The following is an 18,373-nucleotide window of genomic DNA, read 5'->3' on the forward strand; positions in this document are numbered from 1 at the left end:
TGAAATAGGGTACTTTTCTTAAGGGGACATTCAGAGGTGCCCGTTCCCTGCTGGGCTGTTTGCCTATGGCTGAACAGAAATGTTCCCCACTGTTAGCCACGCGGTGGGGGGAGGCAAAATTCGACCTTGTAACGAAAGGACATGTGCTATGTATGTAATGTTAACAGCAAGGTTTACCGTGAAAGAGTGTACCCATTGTTCTATAAAATGTGTCTTTTCAAATACCACTGTCCCTTTTTTTTCTCCACCAGCTGCATGTGTTTCAAGGATCACAGGATCTTCTCCTTCCCAGAGGCTAGCAAAGATTAGAAGGCAAAAAAAAACCGCACTCGCGATGAAATGTTCTCAGAGCTCATGCTGTCCTCCCACACTGACAGAGCACAGACAAATGCATGGAGGCAGACAATGTCAGAGTGCAGGAAAGCACAAAATGACCGGGAGGAGAGGTGGCGGGCAGAAGAGAGTAAGTGGCGGGCTGAAGAGAGGGCTGAAGCTGAAAGGTGGCGGCAGCGTGATGAGAGGAGGCAGGATTCAATGCTGAGGCTGCTGGAGGATCAAACTAATATGCTCCAGCATATGGCTGAGCTGCAGGAAAGGCAGCAGGAGCACAGACCGCCGCTACAGCCCCTGTGTAACCAACCGCCCTCCTCCCCAAGTTCCATAGACTCCTCACCCAGATGCCCAAGAACACAGTGGGGGGACCTCCGGCCAGCCAGCCACTCCACCCCAGAGGATTGTCCAAGTAACAGAAGGCTGACATTCAATAAGTTTTAAACTTTTAAAGTGCTGTGTGGCCTTGTCCTTCCCTCCTTCACCACCCCTCCTGGGCTACCTTGGTAATTATCCCCCTATTTGTGTGATGAATTAATAAAGAATGCATGAATGTGAAGCAACAATGACTTTATTGCCTCTGCAAGTGGTGATCAAAGAGAGGTGGGGAGGGTGGTTAGCTTACAGGCAAGTAGAGTGAACCAAGGGGCGGGGGGTTTCATCAAGGAGAAACAAACAGAACTTTCACACCATAGCCTGGCCAGTCATGAAACTGGTTTTCAAAGCTTCTCTGATGCGCACCGCACCTTCCCGTGCTCCTCTTACCGCCCTGGTGTCTGGCTGTGCGTAACCAGGAGCCAGGCGATTTGCCTCAACCTCCCACCCCACCATAAACGTCTCCCCCTTACTCTCACAGATATTGTGGAGCGCACAGCAAGCAGTAATAACAGTGGGATTCTGGTTTCGCCGAGGTCTAACTGAGTCAGTAAACTGCGCCAGCGCGCTTTTAAACGTCCAAATGCACATTCTACCACCATTCTGCACTTGCTCAGCCTGTAGTTGAACAGCTCCTGACTACTCTCCAGGCTGCCTATGTATGGCTTCATGAGCCATGACATTAAGGGTAGGCTGGGTCCCCAAGGATAACTATAGGCATTTCAACATCCCCAATGGTTATTTTCTGGTCTGGGAAGAAAGTCCCTTTCTACAGCTTTTGAAACAGACCAGAGTTCCTGAAGATGTACCTTTTTTGGCCATCCCACATTGATGTTGGTGAAACGTCCCTTGTGATCCACCAGTGCTTGCAGCACTATTGAAAAGTACCCCTTGTGGTTTATGTACTCGCTGGCTTGGTGTTCCGGTGCTAAGATAGGGATATGGGTTCCGTCTATGGCCCCACCACAGTTAGGGAATCCCACTGCAGCAAAGCCATCCACTATGACCTGCACATTTCCCAGGGTCACTACCCTTGATATCAGCAGATCTTTGATTGCGTTGGCTACTTGCATCACAGCAGCCCCCACAGTAGATTTGCCCACTCCAAATTGATTCCCAACTAACCGTTAGCTGTCTGGCGTTGCAAGCTTCCACAGAGCTATTGCCACTCGCTTCTCAACTGTGAGGGCTGCTCTCATCTTGGTATTCTTGTGTCTCAGGGCAGGGGAAAGCAAGTCACAAAGTTCCATGAAAGCGCCCTTACGCATGCGAAAGTTTCGCAGCCACTGGGAATCATCCCAGACCTGCAACAATATGCGGTCCCACCAGTCTGTGCTTGTTTCCCGGGCCCAGAATCGGCGTTCCACCACATGAGCCTGCCCCATTAGCACCATGATGCCCACATTGCCAGGGGATGTGCTTTGAGAGAAGTCTGTGTCCATGTCCTCATCACTCTTGTAACCGCGCTGACGTCGCCTACTCGCCCGATTTCGCTTTGCCAGGTTCTGGTGCTGCATGTACTGCTGGATAATGCGTGTGGTGTTTAATGTGCTCCTAATTGCCAAAGTGATCTGAGTGGGCTCCATGCTTGCCGTGGTATGACGTCTGCACAGAAAAAAGGCGTGGAACGATTGTCTGCTGTTGCCCTGACGAAGGGAGGGGCGACTGACGACATGGCTTACAGGGTTGGCTTACAGGGAATTAAAATCAACAAAGGGGGTGGCTTTGCGAGAAGCTGAATGGCCGCCTCAAGGATAGAACTCAAAACTGGGTTTAGCAGGCCGTTGATTTCACAGAGGGAGGGAGGGAGGAGAAAATGAATACAAAACAAATCTGGTCTATTTCTTGTTTCGAGCCACTTCATCTATCTTTATACATCTTGCTAGCAGCAGACTGTTCAGTATGACAGCTAGCCATCGTCATCTCCTGGGTGCTCGGCAGAAGATGGTGCAGTATGACTGCTGGCCATCATCTTCTGCTGGCTGCAGATTAAAACACAGTGCACTGCTGGTAGGACTCAATCGCCATGGGAGGAAACAAGGGAAATGAACTGGCTGAGTCACTCCCATGTTTGCCCGGGCACCCGGTTAATAGAACACCCAAGACTACGTCAACGACGGCTACCAGTCATGCTGCACTGTCTGCTGCCAAAAGGCAATAAACTGCTGCTGTGTAGCAATGCAGTGCCACGTCTGCCAGCACCCAGGAGACATACGGTGACGGTTAGCTGAGCGGGCTCCATGCTTGCCGTGGTATGGCGTCTGCACAGGTAATTCAAGAAAAAAGGCGCAAAATGATTGTCTGCCCTTGCTTTTACGGAGGGAGGAAGGGAACAGGGGCCTGACGATATGTACCCAGAACCACCCACGACAATGTTTTAGCCCCATCAGGCACTGGGATATCTACCCAGAATTCAAATGGGCGGTGGAGACTGTGGGAACTGTAGGATAGCTACCCACAGTGCAAAGCTCCGGAAGTCGACGGTTGCCTTGGTACTGTGGACACAGTCTGCCGACTACATGCACTTAGAGCATTTGTGTGAGGACACACACACTCGACTGTATAAAAACGCTTTCTACAAAACCAACTTCTATAAATTGGACCTAATTTCATAGTGTAGACATACCCTAAGTAGGGAGATAAACTCCAGCCTAAGGTGACCGAAGCTGAGACCATTTTGAAGTCAATGGGAAGTTAGAACATGGCCCTTTGTGAATGACTGTTGGGGTGATAATGGTGGTATAACATGGCATTACCGTGTGGGTATAACATGGGCAGGATGCAGCATAGGCCACTGTGAGACCATGCTGAGCAAGAGGGGTTTATAATACAAACAAGGGCTTTATTGATGGGTGTGAATCTGCTGTTGCTCAGATGGGTGTAAATCAGGAGTGACTCATTGCACTCCCTGGATTGCACCAGTGTCAAGCCGGTGTCTCCGAGAAACAAACAGCAAAGCAGTCTGCCTCTGGGTATGGGAGATGGGGGAGGCCACTGGAATTCTCTGTCTGTCTGTCTTTTAGATCTGATTTCCTGTTTGGATAAGGGGACCCATTACCACCAGGAACAAATCAGGTAAGCGGACTCCAATGCAGAGTCTATTATCTGAGAATAAACCAAACCCATCCACACAGTAACTCCACTGAAATTATCCAGGGGACATCTGGAGAATGTGACAATTTGCACTGATGTAACTGCATTGATGCACTTACACTGATGCAAATTTCCATAATATAGTTAGGCCTTAAGAAGCCAGATTCCGGGGTTCTCTGACTCATTGAATGGCCTTGAGCAATTCACTTCCCCTGTGTGTGCCTCAGTTTCCCCCCTAAATTGGGGTAGTATCTGCCTCCCAGGGGGATTGTCAGGCTTTGTAATCACTAGTTATAAAGCACTATGAGATCATCCAATGAAAAGTGCCATTAGTGCAGATTATTCATGGTTATTAGCCACTCACCAATGGATTCACTGCATAGGTGAATAATTTGTAGTAATAATTTGTAGTAATCCTGTAGTGCCCCAACAGGAGGAAAGTAACAGTCAGGTTTCTGGTGCGAATACTCACAATTACAACTTCAACATTCGCTTTCTAGGAACAGTCCATTGACATTCACTCGAGTGGTGTCTGTTTCTGCCGGGGAACTTGCTCATTAGAATATTTGCAGAGAGTGAGCCCCAATTGACACAAACATTTGATGGGAAATGGTTTGCAGGTTTGGCCCAGTTCTTTTCAGGACCAGGGGATGCCGCTCATGGGATGAACCTGATGGGTCTGACTTGACTTCCCCATGTACATCACACAATCCACCACCATGCTCCCCCTTCCTGGTAGCCTCAGTGGAGAGGGCAAGAATGCCTGGGCTAAGGGCACCGAAATCTCAGATGCTGGTTGGACAAGCTTGCACTGCTCTATCTGTTCTGATCATAGAGGGCTGGTCCAGCACCTTCCATCAGATCCAACTTTGCTAAATGAAAATAACGGGGAAGGAATAAATCTCCAAGCCCCAGGTCATCGGGGATGAAGGGAAGCCCAGCTGCGCTGGAGAAGAGCTGAGAGGTCAGAACTTCATCCAGGTTTCTCCTTTGTCCTGTGTTTCAGTGTTTTCTGCCCAGCGGGCTGCAAGGGAGTTGCGGGTGACATATGGGGAAATGCGAAGCAGGGCTACCGAGACGTGAGTACCAACCTCAGTGCTCTTTGCAAAGAGACCGGCCCTGAGTGGCGGCTGTAGGGAAAGCGAGTCACAGGCACAGCTGCCCTAATCCATATCTTGTTGGCAGTCTCAGCAGGGAGGCCAAGAATTGAACGGGCTCCTGAAGGGTGAATTCCCCCAGGTCCTCCAGGTCAAGCCCATTGGCAGAGCCAATATGGGACAGCATGCACCTGCTGGGTCTAATCCATAGGCACACGGAGCTCTGGAAAGTCCAAGGCTGCTGTTTCCACCACACTTTGCACCAGAGCAAAATTCACTTCAAAAAATAAAGGGCCTGATTCTGGTCTCGCTCCAGTGTGTCTATGCCCGATGGCACTGGTGTGAGATCAGAATTGGGCCAAAGTCTTTATAAAGCAGAGATCACAGTCTTTGTGAGCCAGACTCTGGTCTTCGTTACACCGGTGTAAATCTGGAAAAGCTCCACCAAAATCGATAGGTTCGCTTTGGGTTTACACCACTGTGAGTGAGGCCAGATGCTCTCTGTCCCATGGAATTGCCCCATTCCAGACTGGAGCCCAGGCTGGACTCTCTTATTGGGGTTTTCTCTCTACCTCCCTTTTCATTCGCCACTTCCATGCCCCCTCCAGACCTCGGTTCTCTGCAAGGCGGCTATTCACGCTGGAGTGATCTTGGATGAGCTGGGAGGTCAGCTGACTCTCTCTCGGGAGAAGGGGATCACGCTCTATGAATCAGCCTTCGCCAATGGACTCCACTCAAAAAGGTGAGCAGCCAACTTGATTGCTGAGCTAGTAGATACGGCTGGGCTGACCTCCTGTGGGGCCCATGCCCCTCCAAAGGATGATTGGCCCTGGTCCTCAGACTGCAATGGAATTAGGTTGATTTGTACCAGCCCAAGACCTAGCCCGCTGCTTTTAGAAGGACAATGTGTAGCTCAAAATCAGAGAGGACCAAATCTTGCAATGTTTTCTCAAGCAAAAGTCCATTGACATTTTACCTGAGTGATGGCTGCCGAATTTGGCCCATATTTTCTTTTAAAGAGCTGATGACTGGGGCATCAGAGGGGCTCTGGGAGACCTGGGTTCTGTTTCTAGCTCTGATATTGACCTGCAAGTCACTTAGGTCCAGATTTTTAAAGGTCTTTAGGTCAATACTGTGCTCAGTGTTGCAACATCTGCGTGATTTAGGAGCCCATCTCCCAATGCGGTTTAGGCACCTAACCAGGGATGTGCACAGGAATAAAAATGTGTTCACTTTTGGAGGGGTGCTTTCTGTGCCCCACAGCTGGAGGAGCCATCTGTCCTCCCTTCTCCCACTGCCCAGGGGTGGTGGAGCTGGCTCTCCCCCATCCCGCCCCTCCGGCAGCCAGATATCTCCCTTCTGCAGCCCCAGGGCTGCCTGGCTGGAGAAACTCACTCTCCCTGCCCCAGCTCCAGAGGAGTTTTGGGGGCGGTGCCCCTGTTTGCCCCCCCGTGCACGTCCCTGCACCTGACTCAGCCAGAGCATCACGGCGTGCAGCAACGCTTAAAGGCCTTTAAAAACCTGTGTCCTAATCTCTCTGCGCAGCTGTTTCCCGAGCTGTAATGAGACTTGTCCAATTAATGGGGTGGGTGAGGCTCAATATGTTCATGAATGTTTGTAGAGCCCTTTGAGCTCCTTAGATGAAAAGGACCATAGAAATGCAGATCATTAATAATCAGGGAATAGAAGCCAATTCTGATTTAATTCCAATAATACAATCTAGCTGCTTCTTTACCAAGACAGTGACTTGCGTCAGCAGCATTATGTCAATCTCATCTCACCAGCAGCCCCGCCTGCCCAGTCTGGCAGCTGGTGTGTACAGGGCCAAACTGCCTCATGTCTGTTGCAGAGCGTGTGGTCGGCCCTAGTGGAACGAGGAACCAGTCATGCTTTCTAGGGAGTTAGATCTGGGGCTGTCCTCAGCAGTAGCCAAACTGTGATCAGCAATGGCTGAGGTTGTGGGGTGGCATAGGGGTCGGGAGAGTTTGACATCGGGGCGGGGATCATAATCAGAGAGTAGATGTAACACCATTGAATTGGGGAGCAGCACCCATTTACACCCACTCTGATTTTTGCCCAGGGTGTCAAACATGGTTTAGTTTCCACCAGCTCGAGGTGTCATAGCAGGGAAAATGTGCTGCTGTGGGATGGTTGTTCCTTCTTGCATGTGGCCTCGCACCAGTGTGGCTCAGGAGCGACTCCACTGAAATCAGCGAATTTAACAGTCAGGAAGGAGAGTGAACCCTGACAACTGAATTTTGCTCTGAATTACACTGGGGCAAATTTGGGGTAACTCTAGTGACTTTGGGGAACTTATTCCAGATTCATGCTGGTGTAACTTACCATGGCATTGACCTCAGTGGAGTTACATCTGAACTACGTCAGCATGAGATCAGAATCAGGCCATCTCTGTGCCCCTGTTTTGTAATGCTCTCCACCCTTTCCTTTAAACAGGGGGTCCTTATCTGAAAAGCGCCTCATTTTTCACAAAGGTACGTCCTCTTCCATTTCTCCTCGAATAAGCCCAACCCGGCTGCCTGTGAAATCAATAGCAAAGCTCCTGGCAGCTTCAGTGGGAATAGGGAGAGAGTCCCCGGGGCGGATTCTCCTCTCATTTACACCGGAGTAAATCAGAATTAACTCCAGTGAAGTCAATGAGGCAGCTCTTCAGCTGGCGTACAGCTGCTCCATTGCAGTTGAGGGACCTATACCAATTTACTCCAGCGGAGCACCTGGCCCAGCAGAGCTACATCAGGTTAAGGTGGGGGAGTACGGAGAGGCGGGCCATCAGGCAGGTGCAAGTGTAAGGCACGTTTTGTGATGATCCTGCACTGCAGGCTGTGTTCTGCCAGCCACGCTGAGCTTTGGCTGCAGGCTATGAGCGAACAGCTTGACAGAGAGACTCCCAGCTGGGGAAGATGAATGGGCTGAATCCAGCCCTGCCACATGGAAATGAAACCCTGCTACCCCTCTAAGCAGGGCAGGCTTTGTCACTGGGGATGAGGATCAAAGGAGGAGATGGCAAAAGAAAGGCAGCTACCATCAGGGGTTAATGCTGAGTCAGATGGAGCTGCCGGCTGTTTGCTGGGGCTGCACCGCACACAGGGCTGGGCCACAGACAGAGGAATTTTTCATTAAGACCCATCAGACTCCCCCTAACACATTCCCTCTGTGGCTGAGCCACTGTGGCATAAAGGCCCCTGCCTCCACTGCGTCCAGCCCCCACCACCCTGTGACCTCCTGCCTCGGCCGATTCGTCAGCTTGTCTTTCAGTTTTACACCTTCTTTTCCAGCCTGTGACCATGCCCTTGAAGCAGCTGGCTTCAACGCCTCCTCCTCCTGGCATGAGGTGAACGCCATGGGGCAGTACAAGCCCTGGACAGCGGAGCAGGCCGCGTTCAGTGCCCACGGGAACTCGTGGGCTGCCGATCCCAGCTCAGAGACCGAATGGCTGGAGATAGATCTGGGCGGAAGGAAGAACATCACAGGTCAGTAAGTATCAGAGGCTGTTCTCTTCCCCCAGGACTGTACCACCACACGTAGGAGCAGCTCCTCAGCTGTGTAAACCCCAATCACTCCAGTGTAGCTACACCTGTTTAAGGGCCAGATCCTCAGCTGTGTCAAGTGGCATAGCTCCGTTGACATCACTGTAGCTATGCCAATGTAGGAGTTAGATCCTCAGCTGGTGTAAATCACTGTAGCCCCATTGCTTCCATGCAGCTATGGCAGTTTACAGGCTAGATCCTCAGTCTTTCTCGTGAGTCCCAGTGAAGTCCCTCCAGAATCTGTCTCACAATCATATTAGGGGCCTCATCCTGAGCTCACCCGCACCAGAGTAAATCAGTAGTAACTCCACTGACACAGGATCGGTGGCACTGCTGGAAGCGAGGAGTAAAGTGAGAGAAGAATCAAGCTCTGCGTGCCTTTGATGGAATATACAGAGCTAGAGCCTGAAATGGTGTAAATCGGTGTCACTTCCTTTACTTCAATGAAGCTAAGCTGATTGACACCAGCTGAGGACCTTGCCCATGGGTGCTGCTGGCCTGAGGCCTTGTCAAATAGTCCTATAGCCTTAGATCCCTCCTGTTTTATACACTGTGTCTCGTGCAGCAGCTGTGACCATGACATATCAGGTGTAGGTGGAGCTGAAGACCATAGAAATGGATGGGAGTCAGTGGGCACTGGAGCAAGCCCCAAGTGAGCAAGTGTAAATGGTGCTCAGTGGGTGTGTGCAAAATGAGCCATCCGGATTGGAGTGGGAGTGACAAAGGCAGGCCCGGGGTCAGTTAAAGGGGGCGGAGAGGATCTGCTGTACCTAACCCCTCTTGGTGGGGAGCCCGCATCTCTCCTTGCACCGGGTTTGCACTGTTGTCGTTGGTGGAGTTCCTGCCGATTCATGCTGGCATCAGCAAGAGCAGAATCAGCCCCAGCTTCTTGTCCAGCCACGGCTCTCGGGCTGCTCTCTTGGTTGTCACACACAGTAGGGTTCAGCGGCCATGCGGTAACTCACCCCACCCTCCAGGACCCAGAGCGTGGTTTCTTGGGAAATCTTGACTCATCCTCCTTCTTCCATTAGCCCAACTGCCCCCTTTCCCCGCTGGGAGATATGATTGAGGATAGATTTGGGGTGCTCTCTGGCCAAGTGGCAGCCCACAGCCTAGGGGTACCCACATTTCTGAGGTGTAGGTGCTTTTCACATAAGGACTCCCTGTTTAAAGGAAGAGATGGACGGCATTATAAAAAACAAAGTTGGGGTGGGAGAGACTGGGTTTGATTCTGATCTCATACTGGTGTAAATCAAGTGAAGACAATGGACTCATACTGGACTAAGTGACCCTGGTGTAAATCTGGAAAAAACATCACTGAAGTCAATGGAGCCACTCCAGATTTGCTCCAGTTTAACTGGGAGCAGAATTAGATCCTTCCCCTTTCATCCCTTCCAGATCCCTCCCATGCACACATTTTCCTCCCCATGGGGCTCTTGGCCTTGTGTGCATGGGGTCACAGATCATATGATTCCTCTCTCTAGCCCTCTCATTCACTCTGGCCTTTTCTCCTTTTTCACTGTCTCCCTTTTCTCTCTCTTGATTTTTCCCTCCTTTCTCTCTCTCTTTTTTCTGTCGTTTGCTCTTTTCTCTCCCTCCCTGCCTCCCTCTCCCCACTATCTCAGGGGTAGGATTGGCCACCTCGGGGCTGAACAAGTTAATGTTTTGCTTGTGCATCAGTGGCCAGCAAATGCCCTTTGTTTCGAAAGCCCTGACCAAAATTGGGGCTTTTGTGTGGCGGGCCCAGAATGCCTGTGTTAATTGGAAGGAGGAAAATGGAGGCATTGTGAGGCGGGCGGCTGGAGGCTGAGTGGAATGCAGGCCGGGAGTGCAGTTGGGGGTTATCTGTTCATCTCAGGCGAGGGGAGCCAGCTTCCACAGAGGTTAGACGTTCAAACCCAGCGGCATCTCAGCAGTTTGCAGTGGAAGATGCCGGAGGGCAGGTGGGGGGAACGGAAAGGAGGGATTCAGACAAGAAAGGAAAAGGAGCTGAGACATGGGGTGACAGCATGTTCTTACTAAATTCCTAGCAGGCGACGACTAGAGAGAGAGAACCTAATAATGACTAGGCCCCGCTCTGGGGTTTTTTTCAGGGGCTCTCAAGGGATCCATTAATTCCCCCCCACATCCTTCAGGCAGTATCATCTCCCCCATTTTGCAGATGGGGAAACTGAGGCACAGAGGGGGATGTCACACAGCGAGTCACAGGCTATAACTCCTGATGCCCAGACTCTTGCTCTTGCTTCTATCAGGGAAGGAACCCAGGAGTCTTGGTTTTTTCCTGTTCCAACCACTATATAATAACAGCTGCAGTACCAAAGACTAGGGTGGATTATGCCATTAAAGCATAAGAGCTCTTCATTGCCTGGTGTCAAGGGCCAAATTCCAACACCTGCTTAGAGCAGTGGGAATCTGTCCATTGACATCAATGGGAGTTGGATTAGACCCACCCTCTGAGCAGGATATCTGCCCCCATAAGTCTATGTCTCTATCAGATACCAACCCCAAGACTATTTCAAGACCCCAACCGCCAATGGCTGCCTTCACATGACTCCTACATCCTGTTCTGCGGTTACCATTTCCTGATTTCATTGTACATGTTCCAGGAATTATCACCAAGGGATCCTCAGATAAATACAACTTCTACGTGAAATCCTACCAGGTTTTCTCCAGCAGAGATGGGAAGAATTGGAAAGCCTACAGATCCAGCAGCGGGCAGGAGGAGACGGTGAGACTGTGTGGCCTGACAAAAGGAGGTCAGGTGGTGGCGAGAGCAGAGAGCACAGTGGGAATTCTACAAAGGGAAATTTTACTGAATCTTTCTAAATTAGCCTGTTGGCTTGGTCTGATTGCAGAACCTGCAATAGGAGCTAGGGTATTTTTCTCTGGAGTCTGGATACAGATGCTTAGAAATAGATTCTGGTCTCTGTTACTCCACTGTAAAACTGGAGTTACTCCACAGCATTAAATCAGTGGAGTTGTTGTGGGTTTCCACTCGTGTAACATAGATCAGAGTCTGGCCTTTGGAGATGCCTTCCATTACTATAGTTCTCAAACATTAATTAAGCCTCTCTACACTTCCTGGTAGCTAGGTCAGTGTTGTAAGCAACTGCTGCCATTAGGACTTTATAGCTGTCCTGATCCTGCATATCATAGCCACTTGGAATTTAACAAGGACAGAACTGGAGTTTCCTGCTCCAAAAAGCACATCCCCCTACCACCTGAGTTGAAGAAGAATCCCTTTTGGTTGTTAGCAGTATGGAAACTATGACATATGGTTTGGATTCCATGCAGAAGGCAGTGGTGCACATACACTCTAGCCCAGTGGTTCTCAAAGCCGGTCCGCTGTTTGTTCAGGGAAAGCCCCTGGCAGGCTGGACCAGCCCACGCCACTTCCTGCAGCCCCCTTTGGCCTGGAGCAGCGAACCACGGCCAGTGGGAGCTGCGATCAGCCGAACCTGCGGACGTAGCAGGTAAACCAAGTTGTCTGGCCCACCAGGGGCTTTCCCTGAACAAGTGGCGGACTGGCTTTGAGAACCACTGCACTAGCCCATTCCTTACAGTTGTTATCCCCATTTTACAGATACAGAGGTATGAAGAGATTAAGTGTTTTGCCCAAGGTCCCACAACAGGTCAGAAGCAGAGCTGAGACTAGAATCCAGGCATCCTAACCAACACTGCCTCCCAGTTACTGAGGTGTAACATTTGCATGAAATTAAAATTGGGGAGGTGCGGGGGGGGGAAGCAAAAACAGGGAAGAAAAATTGACATTACAAAAAATACAAAGCGCTGAGAGTGCCTTAAAGAGAACATGGCTTTAAAATAAAGTGGGGACAGTTTTCAGGTGTTCCAAGTCTTTCCCTGTCTCTGGGCTGTGTTCCCTTCCCAAGCTGATTGGGAAAAGGGTTTGTTTTTTCCCCCCGTGAAAAATGTAGACAACGATGTTGATTTGCATTTTCATCAACATTTTTCTTGGAAAATTTCAGGGTTAGGTGTAACTTTTGAAACCCAAGAACTTAAATTTTCCTATAAAAACTGGAAGGGGGTATTGTTTTGTTTTCCTTTGTTTCCAAAAACTGACTTTTTCATGAAAATGTCCATATAGTCAGAAAAGCCAAAAAACACTTTTAAGGGAAATTTTCAACCAGCTCCATTCCCTTCCTGTCACTTGCCTGCCTGTCTATTTCCATGTAGGCACCCACCTCCCCCACACACATATAGGTCTAAATCCCTAGCAAAGATCCCCCCCCAACACATAAGGAGAGACACCTGCACAGAGTCACGCTGGGGGAGAGAAGTGTCTTCCCCCATTCTGTGACTATATGTAGAAGAGAAGGATCCACCCTAAAGCATCTGGGTCCTTTCCCTCCTCCCCCTACCCCATATGTATCTCGAAGTATAGGGTTAAAGAATAGATCCTAGCAGAGGAAGTGAGTGGGGAAGGCAAAGGAGAAAAGGGCCATTGCCAGCTGAGATCTGACATGAGATGGGGAGTGGTTACGCAGGAAGGCTGCGCCTGGTGGCAAGAGCTGCAGAGAAGGCTTCTGCACCGAGGGCGGTGAGATGGAGTAGAGGGAGGTGGGTTGTGGGTGAGATATGGAAGTGACAGAAGAACAGACCAGATCCTGGGTTGAATTCTGCTCTCGTCACCCCTGTGTAAACCTGCCGTGACCCCACTGACTTCAGTGGCGCTAAAGTGGATTGACACCGATGTGACAGCTCAGAGGCTGGTCCAAGGCAGGTGGTTTTAAACTGGTTCCGCTGGTGTCCGGGGAGAGCTGGTGGCATTGGGATGGGAACAATGGGCTCAGACAGTAGGTGGGGGAGTGATGCTCTGCATGACCCCCAATCTGTTTTGCTGACCCCCCCATTATCTTCCTCTTGTTCCCCAGGTCTTTGAGGGAAATGCCGACAGCCTCCAAGAGGTCTCCAACACGTTCATCCCCCCCATCCTGGCCCGCTACCTCCGCATCATGCCCCAGAGCTGGAACCAGAGGATCGCCCTGAAGGTGGCACTACAAGGCTGCCAAGTGGCTCGTCTGAAGGCGCCCCGGCCCTATGGTGAGAGGCTCCGCTGGAGCAGAGGGGGCTGCCCAGTCAGACTGAAGTGTGGTTATCACTAGCCAGCGACAGTGTCCTCCAGCATGGACCTGTGTTGGCTTCATTGCTGCATGGCTCTCTGGTGCAGGGGGCTGCCCTCCTCTCCAGTGGCTCCCTAGGCGCTGAGGAGACGAGCCTGAACCCAAGACCTCTCTGCACTGGTTAGCTAAGAATTAAAGCGTACGCTTTGCACCTGGGGCTGGGCAGATGGAGATGAATGCCATCCAAGGAATGGGGCCAAGTGGCAGCTGTCTCTGGGCTGTGCTTATCTCTTGTAAGCTAAGCAGGGTTGGGCTGCATCATGCCTCAATTGGGAGACTTACACAGAGCGTGCAGAGGGGTTGGAAGTGAGCCAATCCCCCAGGTAAGGGCTGGGGTCCTTTCCATGTGTCCATTAAAGATCCTAAGGCAGGCTAGTCTGGCTAGATCCTCCTTAGCCAGTGCATCCTGCCACTCTAAATTCCCCCTGTAGTTTCAATTGGATTTTCTTTCCTTCCTGTCCTCAGCTGCTGTGTAGCATTCAGCAAAGTGTTAGACAAGCTGCCTTCCACCACAGAGGTAACTGCATTGCAGCAGAGGGATGAAAAGCACCCTATACAACTAAGAGTGTTACCATCAGCTTGGAACAACCAGGCTTCTGCTGGAAAACAGTCATTTCTGACCCCTCTGTCCTGCCCAATGCTGCTGTCTAGGGAGCAGGGCAGGTTCAGGTGGACACAGGCCAGATTCTTTGCTGGAGAGGAGTGGCTGACTGTTCATTACTTGTTGCATGTTAATGGTGCTTATTAAACTGTGCGGTTTGCAGTACCCAGTGCCCCAAAGGAGGTTCCCATCCTGACCAGCATCCCTACCGATCACACTGCGATCCCAGGAGTCACCATAAATCCAGAAAAAGCAGGTAGGTGCAGCTCAGAGCACAGGGGTAGCATGGCCTAGTGGTCCAAGCTGGGGGAAGACTTATCTTCAACTCTGCCACTAACTCACTGTGCAACTCTGAGGAAGTCAGTCATTTCGGGACCAATTTTTAAAAGTTACTCACGTGCACCAGTAAATGGGCAACCCTGGGATGAATCTGGACATGCAAATCCAGAATGTGCAAACCTAAGCGGCCAGTTAGACACGTGGTCGGCTACTGGCTTGTGCAGACACCTGATCTGTGTACACTACGGAGGCAGTTGTACATGCAAATTAGGCTCCTGGTTGCACATGAAGGTTAGCTTATGCAATTGGATACACATTTTTTAAACAAATCAAGGTGTTAACCTTTGTGCCTCAATTTCTCCACCCACAGTGTGGAGATAATAATGCTCTCTTGACAATGGAGCCATGCAGGATAAGAAAGAAATTTTCAAAGGGCAGCTGGACATCCAACTCCCCCTGTGCAAGTCAGTTGGAATTGGGTACCTAACTCCCCTCTGCACCTTTTAGAATTCCCCCCCCCAGTTAAGTAGCATGCATTGAGCACTTGGAGTATACAGGCTCATCCCCAAACTTATGTGGCGTTGCTCCTGCTGTACACCCGTGAGAGCAGGATTAGTCCCCTACGGCGCTATCAGCATGTTATTTGGTTTTGTTTCAGACTGTGATGTGTCTTCTCACCCCCTGCCCGGAACTCCTGCAAAGTTAGATAGGGATGTAGATGGGAGCTGCATGACACACATGGAAGGGAAAGGAATAGACTGAAATGAGTTGGAAGAACTCTGAGCCCGATCCCATGCCCTTGTGCTGCATCACTTCAGCTTGATCCAGCACAACTCTGTCCTCCTCGGTGCAGTGATGCCAGAGCAAACCGGCAGTGACATAGCCGGGAATCAGGCCCTTTATTTCAATAAGGAAGATCTGCCCAAACTCTGCTTGCACTAACAGTGGTGTCAATCTGGAGTGACTCTGCATTTACACAAGTGCAGCTGAGGTCAGCTGGTGCAGTAGGAGCTACCCCTCCCCTTTCAATCTCCTTTAACCAGAATTTGGCCTCCTGAGTTTAGTTTACAAGCTGGCCACCTGCCCACTGATTGCAAAAATGCAGGGGAACATGTGGTGACCTGAAGCCTGTTTCATGAGGTCTGTATTGGCATCAGAAGGAGAAGGATTAAATAACAGAGCTTTTTTAAAAAAATCCTGCCACAATTAAAAGTTTTGGGGAATTTTTCCCTGTGGTTTTGGTCAATCTGCCTTTCTAAAAATACTGTCCTGGGTTGTGATCCTTGACTGGTCTAATCAGCACTCATGCCCCTGAAACCGGTCGAGTCACAGTGCAGTAAATCAGGAGTCACTGCCCTGCACCCAATGGAGTGACATGGGCATAGAAGCAAAAAATCAGATTCTGTATTTTCCTTTACCTAACATGGCTCCCGTTGGAGTCAGGGCTGCAGTGGCACAGCTTGGACCCTCTGCAACAGGGATCTGGAGCAGTGCATCCTCATTGGGGTGTGGTGTAACCAGCTCCCACTGACACCAGGAGGGAGGGAGGGAGGGACAGAGGAGCCCTTTGCTGAGTCCCTGCTTCCTTCCCCAGGCTCCATGTTACTGGTGATGCTGCTGATCGGGGGCTTTGTGCTGCTCTCATCTGGCCTCTTGCTGCTGGCTCTCCTCTGCTGTAAGAAGAGGTGGGTGATGCCCCTCCTGCCCTCTCCCCCATCCCATGCTCCCTGTTTCCCTCCGTCATCTCCCAGCACCCCCTGCAGAGGCTCCCGGAGCAGGGTGTTCTCCTCTGGGATCAGACTTGTCCCTCACCAAAGACACCAGGGGCAGCGTTTCTCCTGAAACAGAACCTGCTGCTGACAGAAATCAGGGCTGGGCACACAGGCTGTGAAGTCAGCACCCACAAGGGTGGGCTTGGACCAGGCAGCCCCTGCTGAACATGCCTCTGAGGGGCCCCATCCACACCAGGAAGTGACCTACCCTTTGCAAAGCTCAGTGCCAACCTTCTGGAGCCCCGAAGGCTGCACCAAAGGTAAAAGCCCTCGATCGTAATGGTTGCTGGGACTTGTGCTCCTGAGCCATGGTAGCCAGTGTGCTAGACACACAAGCCGCTCACCAGCATCCCCCTGCTGGGGTTCTGTGGGCTTCAGTGACTCACACCCCCAGCATCCCCCTGCTGGGGCTCCTCACAGTACCTCCGCTCTGGGCCTGAATCGCGATCCCCGTCTCATCGATGAGGGATACTGATGCTCAGTGAGGCAAAAGAAGCTACCCACAGCCATACAAACCAGCGAGAGGGCCAAGAATAGGACCCAGGAGTCCTGGCTTCTGCCAGAGGCGGATTAGGGGTTTGTGGGGTCCTAGGCCAGAACAAGTGGGGGCCCCTCTCCACCCCTTCTGCCTGCAATCCCTGCTGCCCATCTGGTGCTCCTGCTGGGGAGCGGGATCAGGGTGTGGGGGCTTTTCCCCCCTCTCCCTGCCTGCCTGGCGCTCTTGCTGGGGAGCAGGTCGGGGCGCAGAGGTGCCCATGTTCCCAGGCCCCCCCCAAATTGGCTGGGGCCCCTGGGCACGGGCCCCATTGGCCCAGTGGCTAATCCACCACTGACTCCCGCTGCCCGGCACTCACCACCACGCCATGCGGTTGCATTCATGCCCGTGCCTCTGGATTCTCCCATTTCTCCCCCCTTCACAAGGGCAGCACCAGTATTTGCACAGATGCCCAAAGCCAAGCTGGCCCTCTGCATCCTGAACTGCTGCCCTGGGCACCTCTCGACCGGTAACCACAGGGCAAAGGCAAAGTTGATCCAGAGCTGGTGAATTCACTGGGGTTTGAGTGGTATGTTCAGGTGAACCCTGACTCCTTGGGCTCCAGGGCTTATGTCGCAGGAGGTTGCAGGTGCTGAACTGCTGGCTTCAGCCCCAGTGCAGGAACAGATTAGGAGCTCAGTGCTCTCCCTGGTGAGCTTAGGAGCTCTGTACCTCTTAAGCACACACTTACCAGGCCCCTGAGATTTGGGGTGCCCCGAGACCTTTGAGCAATTGAGAGTTCAAATTATGTGACACCCTGGGAAGTTGTCAACAAACAACATGCTGGAGTGGGTGGGTGAGATTCTGTGGCCGGCGTTGTGCAGGAGGTCGAACTAGATGATCAGAATGGTCCCTTCTGACCTTAAGTATCTATGAATCCATGAACAAAGCTCTTCATTAGTCTTCAAAGATAGATTCTGCCTTGTGCTAGTTCGGAGCAAATGGGCTGCTCTAACCTGCTCACCAGCACCTGGGCCATGCGCTGGCTTCACGGGTGCTCAGCCTGTGTGGAGCTGCTATGGACTTGCCTTGTTTCCCCCTCTCTCTTTTGGCAGGAAGACAACAGCTGATCTGAACTGCAGCCTCATGAAAGGTAAGTGCTCCCTGAAGCACAAGATTGGAGTAACCAGGTGGGATGGTAGCCAGCTGGCAAACGGTCTGCCCAGGGCTTCCCTGAGAGTCAGGAAGAGCTGGACTCTGAGAGCGGGTTATTTCCACATTAGTAGTGAAATGAGTCACTCTGGGTTAACGTTTCCTAGTCTGTCCTGTTGGCAGTTGGCATGCTCCTCAGCGGACATATCAGCAAAAGCAAAGCAGCACTTCCCAAGCCCCTCTGAGCTCAAACCCTCAGCTAGGCTGCTCCTCGCTTAAGGGGAATATTCCATGGGCTCAAGTGGGGCTCAGGCCGCATGCTGGCCTGCTCAGGAGGCATTTCACTCCCCCACAAATGCATAAAGGCCACAATGTTCAGATGCAGCTGCTCATTCTGGGTGCCCCCTCTGAGCCACCTTGGCCCAGATTTAGGCACGTAACTCCCCTTGAAATCAATGGGAGAGAGGCACCTAAATACCTTTGAGGATCTGTGCCTTTGGTCTCTATTGTCAG

The 18,373-nt window shown here is 51.3% G+C and overlaps 1 protein-coding gene across 3 annotated transcripts in view; it reads left to right on the forward strand.

Moving 5' to 3' along the window:
• LOC119845403 (discoidin, CUB and LCCL domain-containing protein 1-like) overlaps positions 1 to 18,373 on the forward strand; it is a 66,126-nt gene that overhangs the window by 41,796 nt on the left and 5,957 nt on the right. For all 3 annotated transcript variants that reach the window (XM_038377661.2, XM_043506150.1, XM_043506151.1), the window contains exons 4-13: positions 3,729 to 3,780; positions 4,805 to 4,877; positions 5,504 to 5,637; positions 7,350 to 7,387; positions 8,189 to 8,383; positions 11,047 to 11,168; positions 13,333 to 13,501; positions 14,346 to 14,438; positions 16,056 to 16,146; positions 17,824 to 17,861. In XM_038377661.2, the coding sequence (XP_038233589.2) occupies positions 3,729 to 3,780; positions 4,805 to 4,877; positions 5,504 to 5,637; positions 7,350 to 7,387; positions 8,189 to 8,383; positions 11,047 to 11,168; positions 13,333 to 13,501; positions 14,346 to 14,438; positions 16,056 to 16,146; positions 17,824 to 17,861 (1,005 nt within the window). The remainder of the gene's footprint in view (positions 1 to 3,728; positions 3,781 to 4,804; positions 4,878 to 5,503; positions 5,638 to 7,349; positions 7,388 to 8,188; positions 8,384 to 11,046; positions 11,169 to 13,332; positions 13,502 to 14,345; positions 14,439 to 16,055; positions 16,147 to 17,823; positions 17,862 to 18,373) is intronic.

Source organism: Dermochelys coriacea, chromosome 19 (assembly GCF_009764565.3).
Source record: "Dermochelys coriacea isolate rDerCor1 chromosome 19, rDerCor1.pri.v4, whole genome shotgun sequence".
Classification (NCBI taxonomy): domain Eukaryota; kingdom Metazoa; phylum Chordata; order Testudines; family Dermochelyidae; genus Dermochelys; species Dermochelys coriacea.